The 8,937-nt window shown below is 49.6% G+C and overlaps 1 protein-coding gene across 1 annotated transcript in view; it reads right to left on the bottom strand.

The window, feature by feature from the left end:
* Nucleotides 1-5,625: 5,625 nt before the first annotated feature.
* The window catches only part of LOC146760367 (uncharacterized), a 5,658-nt gene continuing 2,346 nt past the window's right edge, over nucleotides 5,626-8,937 (bottom strand). Inside the window, exons 2-6 of the mRNA XM_085551420.1 lie at nucleotides 7,484-7,561; nucleotides 6,990-7,061; nucleotides 6,797-6,898; nucleotides 5,945-6,088; nucleotides 5,626-5,690 (exon numbers count right to left, since the gene is read on the bottom strand). Coding sequence (XP_085407546.1) covers nucleotides 5,626-5,690; nucleotides 5,945-6,088; nucleotides 6,797-6,898; nucleotides 6,990-7,061; nucleotides 7,484-7,561 — 461 coding nt within the window. The remainder of the gene's footprint in view (nucleotides 5,691-5,944; nucleotides 6,089-6,796; nucleotides 6,899-6,989; nucleotides 7,062-7,483; nucleotides 7,562-8,937) is intronic.

Below are 8,937 nucleotides of genomic sequence, written 5' to 3'. Positions count from 1 at the left end.
TGCCTGTAAATTTGCTAAAGCCTAATATAATATGGCCTTGTGCTTTCCGCTAACTCAGCTTCATTTCATTTTCATTAAATTTGCTTGGTAGTCAGATTTTGGTGTGTGGATATTTTAAAACAATCTAACTGACATTAGCAAAAAATTAAAAATAAATTAAAAAAATGCACAACAGCATCAATTGTATCAATTTTTATAGATAAGAAGAGCAGTTTTCCTTAGTTTTCTGTGCCTCTTTACTTTCTTACCCTCTCCCCTTGTGTGAGAAACTCTCAAAGTCAAAGATTTCTAGTTAGGCAAAGATGGCAGCGATAGCAGCAGTGCTTATTCATTATTGCAATACTGCGCGCACATCCCCTATTGGCAAGGGAGAAACTGCACACCAGTCAGTGAAATCAATTCTGTTCTATGCCCTAAACCCAATGCAGGTGATGCTCTCATGGCTCTCATTGGTTGAGCATCTCAGGCTCACACACTCCTCGAGACTGTTGCTAGGATTCATTTCCATATAAGGTCAATTACCAACCTCTTGTTTTTAGGTCTGCCTTGTACTTTTCTGCGGACAGAGAAGGGCAATGTTTCCAAAAGTCAGTACATTCATTCTGTCCTGTGCTGGGCTCTACCCACCCTGTGTATTTATCTTGTGCTTGTCTCAATTTTACCCATGTCAGAATGCCCCCAGTCTGAACTTAACTCTGTTCAGCAACTTTCTTGGTGGAAAAACTACTTATACAGCTGTTTTACAAGAGGGTTATACATTCAGTTAGGGCCTACACTATGTACTGAAAATACTGGAAACTTCCACTGCAAAAACACAATCTACCTCTCCCATCTGTGCAGCCTTGCAGACCCAGAGCATGCCAGGTTATTTCTGCTTTCATAGCATTTGCACGCTGTAGGGTGAGCAAAAGGTTCTGCTGCTTGATTCTTCTGCAAGAGCTGCCTACCGGCAAATGGTTGCAGGGATGGAGGATGTGACAGAAAGCATTTGTCTCCACAAGAGCAGAGTTACATTCAGTGCAGAGTGTGAGAGTCAGGTTGGTGTGGAAAAGCACTGACACGCTGGGGATGATGCAGTGCTCACATGTCTAACACTCACAGACATTACTGTCAGAAGGATGGTGCTGTGTTGTGCTTCTACCTTTGGCAGCCCCTGGAGAAATGCTATGGCACACAGAACACCTTTGTATTGCACTGACTGCTGCCATGCAGCATGGATTTAACACACCAAATCCAGAGGAGCATGACTGCATCTAACTGCCCTGAGAAAAACTACTGTAGCTGAAGAGATGAGGAGGCAGCTGCTCATCTGCAGAACAAGCAGCACTGCCAGACATTGGGCCAGGTGAGCACCTCCTGCTGCAGCGTGATGATGACAGGGCTGGAGATGATCTGCAAAGCCAGCTTAAAAGTGGGAGACGTGAGTCAACATGGCAGGAGGACAGAGGTGTTAGGGAGCAGCCAAGGCATCAAAGAGTATCAAAAGGCTTTGAAAAGTATCACAAAGTGACAGCCAAGAAGACTGGGATTATCATGAGCAGCAACCTGGATGCTAGAGATTATTTGCTCTCATACTTAATGGTAGAGATCTTGCTGCAGACATCCCAAAGCCAGGCAAAATGGGAACCCAGAGCTCTGCCTGCACGAACCCCACAGCCAGAGCGTTGCAAGCTGAGCTGCCTTGCTGTTTGTTGCATTCATCCCAATCCCTGTGAATGAAGACTCAGAATGCAGTCAAGGCGATGACTGAGCATGAGAGTGACTTTATTCAATAAAAGACAGGAGGGCTTGAGAGGTCAAGGGTGAAGATGGGACTCCTCTTGTCAAGATGAGAGTGGCGCAGAGCTTGTGCTGCTGCCTGGTGCCTGGGACTGGCAGCCTGACTCTAAGTCCCCATCTAAGATGCTCAGCTTCACCTCACTGATGCTGCCCTGCTCCTGCATGGTGGTGCTGCTGCTGGGACACTCGGGCTGTGCTTGGGATGGGCAGCACTGCAAAGGCACTGGGTCACAATCCAGGCAGGTGACTGCTGTGTCTGGCAGGCTCAGGTCAGGAGCTTCAGCAAAGCCAGGAGATATGAGAGCATGAACGTGGATGAGCCCCTTGTGTCCATCACTGCTACCATGTGGAAGGCTGTCATCCGAATTGCAGCGATTCGTGCATAATAAGAACTCTCCATTGATGGAAACACACTGCACATCACTACTTGGTTTGGATCTCTGGGGTTGACAAGGGCTCGAATCACCTAGGAAGGCATAGAAACACAAGGGTTAGTGTCAAACGTTTGCAAGTTGAATCATGAAAGGTTGTTGATATTTGGTAATAGAGTGGCGTCAGGAAGAAGCAAATAGGCTTCAAGCAACAGAGCCACTGTCTTGAAAGTGATCCTCATGCAGGTCCAGCTCGTGTGTTGTTTCACTGTAATCTGCTTCTTTGGGTCTACCTAGTGGGCAGCAGCACTCGAGCTGTTACTGATATCATTGAAAAGAACTGGAGACAATTGTTCTATTCCTAAGAGCTTCAAGGTGCCTAGAAGCACAAATAGAAACCAGCAGTATTTCATCACTTCACCAAAAGGAAGGTCAAACACCTGAGCTGTGAAGAGCAGTTACAGAACCTATGCATAAGATCACACCAGACATACTTTGTACTAACAACAGTTATGGCACATAGTCCATTTCCTTCAATATTCCCAAAATGAAATGATGTGGAGCATTACAGGGAAAGAAACACTGCACACAGACACTATGACCCTGATTAGACTCAAGCAGCAGACTTAAAACAAGTCAGAGTTTTAGATTCCAGGATATTTCAGGACCTATCGTGTGAAATTCAGTTACACAACAGTGCCTAGGTGCCTGCATTTCAAGCAACTTTCAGATCACAGCCATGTAAAATAAAAACAAATTCAGTGCAGAAATAGCAAGCCTGTACCTTAATACTCATGAGATTATCCATTTTTTACAGCACTCTGACTAAGTTCTAAAACTTGCTCATCCCAGTTCACTTCAAGTTCCACCAGTTCAAGCAACGCAGTTCTGAGATCCTGTGTATGTTATGCAGATAGAATTGAACAGTGCAGGAATAATCTCTGACAGCTTTAAGAGCTCCGTTCTGCTTACAAACTCTCAGTCCAAAACTATTCTCAGTTTTAAGGCAATGAACACCTGAAGCAGTTGGATCATCTGCCATTTGCCACATTCTGCTTCTTGGCATCATGATTAGCACAAAGGGTTTTCTGCTGTCCTGCAGAGATGGACAAAGTCCTGCTTACAAATGGACCAAGTTCCAGTGTACAGCAGAGTTTGTACCAGACTAACAAGCCACGTCATTCAATTCATTTGCTCAGGTTGTTATGCACTCAGAAAGGAAACAGAACTAACTGTTGAATTCTGAAGGTAATCTGTGGGGTCCTGTAGAGAGTGTTTTTTACAGCTAGTTAGCTGAGAAGGGTCGTAAACACGGTGCGGTTAATCAAGCAGCCATAACACCTGCAATGACAGTGAGAACATCAGGATGCCCTGTGATGGTTAGAAACTAGCCATGGTTCTGGGAACTCAGCAAGGGAGTATCTTTCAGGATGATAACAACAAGCTGTTAAGATACTCGGGGATGGTATGTAATTAGGAATCAATGATGAGCTCCACTTTTGCAATATGTATGAGCTAATTATCCTTATTATAAAGGTACACGCAGCCAAGGAATAAATGAGATTAGCTGATCATGTCAATGACAGGTGTGGTCGTCTGCTTTTCTCCCGCCGTTCTGCAACATCGTTGTTGTTTAGTGTCACTGGGTTCGTTAAACTGCTGTTCATTCTCAGATCGTTGGTTTTTTTTCATTTTTACCCTCCTAGACCCATTCACAATCTCCCATCCCTTCCCCTCTCGGCCGCGCTGTTAGAGAGGGGAGGTTCTTTGTTCCTTCTCTCCCTGGGTTTGTTCCCACTGTCACCGAGTGAGCTCTAGAGAGAACTCCGTGACACAAACTCATTGCAAAGTCTAAGCTAGAAGAAGCATCACCTCAGTGTATCCCAGAAAAAGAACAGCGTTGAGATTTTAATTGGTTTTGGTTTTTTGTTTTATTGGGGGTGGGTTGTTTTTTGTTGGTTTTTTAGGGTTTATTTTTGTTTTTTTTGTCTTTTTTTTTGGGGGGGGGGGGGGGGGGGGGATGGAGGGGTGGAGGGGTGCAAGGGGAAGGGAGAGGGAGGGGACAGTTGTTTGGTTATTTTTAATATACAATAAAGCTATGCAGTTCCGCTGTCAGTCGCCTCAGAGAGTTCCCGAAGGAGCTCAACCACATTCTGCTCAACATCGAGTTGTTCCATTGAGTGGAGCAATGGTAGTCTTGCAGATGGAGCAGTGCAGGAATTCTGACAGGATCTCCAGGTGTATCCAGTTCATCAACTGAAAGCTCCGCAACCAAATTGGAAGGGACCAGTCCTCTTGTGCCATCTGTCAGCTCTCCCTGAAACCAGCCTTTCTCACCCACATCTCCAAAGACATTACGTTTTGTCCAGCAGTCAGAGGAAGCTCGTTTTCTGGGTCTTCATTAGGACCCTCAACAGGAATGTAGCTGTGTCGAGCTAAGAATCTTCAAACTGCTGGTGATACCTGTCCTGGAGTATGCAGGATGAAGGACAAAAGCTCTGCTCTCACATTCAGGGCCATCCTCTGACAGAAGGCAGCACTCAGGACTGTTCCCAAGGATCTCTTTCATGGCTTTCAGTTCAAGCTCCTGGTCTTCCAGATGACCTTGAAGACTTCGGGCCTCTTCAATGGCAGAATGGAACGGACTGGAGCTATTACGGAGATTCTTGTTTGACTGGGTCAGAATCTGTCTCGTTGCCTTCCCCAGCTCCATCTGCTGCTTCTGCTGCTCTCTTTTCCCTCTTGCGTGCTCTGTGAGAATGAATTTCAGAAAGCACTACTCACTGACAGGAAATAAGGGGAAACTTGAAAGACTTTGCAACCTAAGTCCTGGCAGTGTACTGCCAGCGGCTGATTTGGCCGTCCAGGATCCTGGCACCACAAATGCTTCATTGCCAAATGCAGCAATAAGGTGTTCTGGGGAAAGGCCAACTCACAGGTAGTTTTTGAGCACCCATATCACAGTACCAACAGCCAGCACCAGCGCAGGCAGCAGCATCACTGAGACCGTCATCGGAATGCGGCGCTTCCGCACAGATCTGTGAGCAGCATCCTCTGTGCTTTTGCCTGTGTTCATCCCTGGAAGAAATGAGACAATGTCCCACGTTACCTTCAGCTGCGCTACAGATAATCTCTCAGTGTGCTTCATGGACCCAAGAGGTCATTTTGTCAGTGGGTGCCTCCGTCTCTGGTGCCGAAGCACCGGAGGACAAGAAGGATTGCTTCCACCTCTCGTTGGGTATGGAGAGGCTGCACAGGCACTACCCGTGTCCTCCTCTGGGCCGAGAGCTGGGGCTGTACTCTGGGGTCTGGGCTTGGTCCGTGGGGAGAGCTACAGAGCAGAATCCCTCACACTTTTCCCGGCATGTGTGTCCTGAGCTCCCCCTGTGGGACGCCCCCCAGGCTGAAGGTCAGGCTTCAGCCAGCACAGGGCACAGCCAGAGCCAGCCCAGGGGAGAAACACTCCTGCAGGCTCCTACCACACAAGACCCTGCTCATCACCCTCAGGTGGCTTCGTTCCAAAAGGGCAAACTCTGCGATCTGGGAGCGGTGGGAACTGAGCAGGGTCACAGAGGTCTGCAAGTACCTTCCCTGGCACATTGCTGGAACAACTCTCCACACCCCACGAAGGCCAGCCATTTTCAGAGAGCCACCCCTGGCTTCTTTTACATGTGCTCTATGCTCACATGCTCAGGTCTGGCTGCTGACCTGGTGTGCAAGAGCTGGCAGCAAGAGCCTGCAGGCACGCAGTGACTCTGGTTCGTGACACCGTATGATCATAGGACAGAAATTACCTGGCATGCCAGTTGGTGCTGCCTGCATTCCTCTGTCCGGGACTGGCAGTGTGGGATATCCACCTTCCTGCAGCACATCCGGGATGGGCAGTGTGGGATATCCACCTTCCTGGAGTGCATCCCTCTCACTTTGTTGGTCCGTTCCTTTAGAAAGAAAGCAGGGCAGTAGGATTGGGATGTCACGTGCCCTCATCGAAAACTGAGCTTCTCCAATCCCGAACTCAGGTAAAGTCCAGCCCCCCCCCCAAGTACACTGTGAGCCCCTCTGTTACCCAAGGGCATTTGGGCCCTCCCAGCTATTGGACAATGCTGACTCCCTCACACCTCTTGAGAAATCAGCTCCTGTGCAAGGCCCTCACATACTGTGCTGTCACCAGCCCGTCACAGCCAGGTAGCTGCAGGCTGAAATCCAAGATCTAACACACAGTCCAAGCCTTCAGAATTAGCATCTCCACCTCATTTCCAGCATTAGCAAAGGCAGCCAACCCTGCTTAGGACGCTCCTCCTGCCTTGAACTTGCTCAGCTGCACGGAGGGCTTTGGATGAACAGAAGCACAGCGCTTGCCACTTTGCCACTTGCTGCCATCTGGGTGCCAACGACTGCACAAAGCAGCTCTGACAAGTAATGGTTGTGCTGGGGGAGCAGCTGCCTCTGGGTCTTGGCTGGATGCAGACCATCTGGCAGCAGACCAGCTCTGGTGCTTGACAGCACCTGCAAGGTGATACATGGAACACGGCTGCAGCACGGCTCTGACCCATCCCTTCCTGCTGTGCAGGCTACAGCCTGCCCACACCTGTATATCACACCTCAGCTTCCCAGGTCCCACAGTGAACAGACTGAAGTATACCCACCACGCTCTGCCTTCTCCATTTCCTTCAGCAGTCGCTTCAGGAGACGGGATGAGCCCTGAGAGTATTTTCCTTGTTTGGATTCATCCTCTTCTCTTTCCGGACCTTAACAGAATGTATGAAGTTAAATATCATGTGCATGAAGATCTGAAGATCAGCGGCGAGTCAGCCAAGTCAGTGAAGACAGAGTACTCACTGCTGGGATTCCAGCTGGGCTCCAGCACAGGAGGAAACCGATGACCGGGCAAGGCCCACACTGGGGGCACTTCTGCAACCAAAGACCCATGAAAAGTTTTAGTCACACACTACAGCATCAACTGAGTAGCAGAGCATACAGGGGACAGGGCCTGCAGACACAAGTGTGATCAGACACAGGTGAGGAGAGCTTCCGGCACATGTGGGGGCCTCCTTTTCCCTGAGTGACCTGTAGGGTCTGGCGGTGGTTGGGGAATGCCACAGCCCAAATACAAAGGTCTGGGCTCCCTCAGCTGCAGAGGGGCAGCGGTAACCTTCCCACTGAAATGTTGCAGCTCTCCGAGAGAAAAAATACTCATGGCTCATCTGTGCAAACCCTTCCAGGCACAAACAGGCTTGGAAGACCTGGAGAGGATCTCCAGTAAAATTGCACCCAGGTAAACCATGAGAGCATGAACGTTTCAGCCTCCAAGGAAACAGACACTCACAACTTACCCCTGGGTTGTCCCCCAGGCACAGGCATGAAGTCCGGATCCAAAGGAGCATCCGGAAAGGGAGCACGAAGCTCATCATCTAGAATCAAGAACAGATGAGAGAAGTTCCCACTTATATGCACTATATGGTGTGATCTCCTTCTCCCTCAGTAACTGGATGTGGAGAATAACTCAGGTCATGATTTCCAAAGTTGCAGGGTGGACGGGATGACCCGTAGGCTGGCACCTGGCAGCGTATCTCCGGGCCACGTGCCACATCTCTCACAGATTACGTGGAAGAAGATGCCCATCACCCCCTACCCAGCAACACCCCCATGGAAGGCAGGCCCCAGGCAAGTGTACTACAGGGCCGTGGGGACACAGCCTGACTTCTTGCTCCCAGCGCTGCTCAGTTTGGGTCCCATCTCTACCCACTCACCTGCTCCCCGTGCTCGCCACGGAGCAGCACAGCTCTCCTGAAAACTCATGGCCACCAATAGGAGGAAGAGGACAAGGCGGGCAGGGTCCATGGCCGCCCCCACACTTGCACCACGCTTCCAACACCACCGCTGCAGCCACAGTGAGTGTCGCACTGAGCCAAGCCTGCGGCCAGGCCTTGTGAGCTCATGACGGAGCTCAGCACAGTCATAGGATGGGGCATTGTGACCTCACATCTCTGTGATTCCGGGTGGCGGCTCCCCGCAGGCTGCTGCTCTTGTGATGCACTGCACCAGGGCTGTGTGGGGCTGGTGCTTACATCATAGAAATGCAGAATCATAGAATGGCTTGGCTTGCAAGGGACAGTGAAGAACTCAGAACCCCAGCCCCACTGCCTCGGGCAGAGATGCCACCCACAGAGTCTTGCTGCCCAGAGCTCCATCCAGCCTGGCCTTGAACACCTCCAGGGATGGAGCATCCACAACTTTGCTTGGCAAACTTTTGCAGAGCTTCAACAACCCCAAGAAGGCATTATTTCCAGCCTGGTGCACCACCTCAGGCCACAGAGGTAGTGACGCAATATGCACAGGTTATCCACGCGTGTGAAACGTGCTGCAATTAAGCAAGCCAAGCGGATAAATCCTCTCCAGTGTGGAGGATGATGGCTGAAATACAAACACGGAGAAGCTGACCTTCCCACAGACCCGCCAAGTCGAGTGTCACGTGCTTACATTTTTGTTGATAGATCTGCAGTTTCATCTTTTTTTGATGGCTAAGGAAATCCCCTTTCCTGCACCAAGTGTATTTCCCACGTGTAACGTGCTTCCAAGTCTGATTTTAGTAGCAGATATTGAAGGCTTGCTAGTTGGCACCTCCCATCCCCAAAGTCCCAGTGAACTCACCCACCGCTGGCAACTGGATGCTTGGTGGCAAGAGAACCATCACCTATAGGATCCCACCTGGGTTTCCAGAAACTGTTGCACCTTTGGATACATGGCGATAAATACTGTGTCCATACAACACCCTCATTGAATCAGA

This window comes from Coturnix japonica, chromosome 6 (genome assembly GCF_054131305.1).
Source record: "Coturnix japonica strain WE chromosome 6, WE-NBRP24, whole genome shotgun sequence".
NCBI classification, from domain to species: domain Eukaryota; kingdom Metazoa; phylum Chordata; class Aves; order Galliformes; family Phasianidae; genus Coturnix; species Coturnix japonica.
This window is presented reverse-complemented; position numbering and strand designations above follow the sequence as displayed.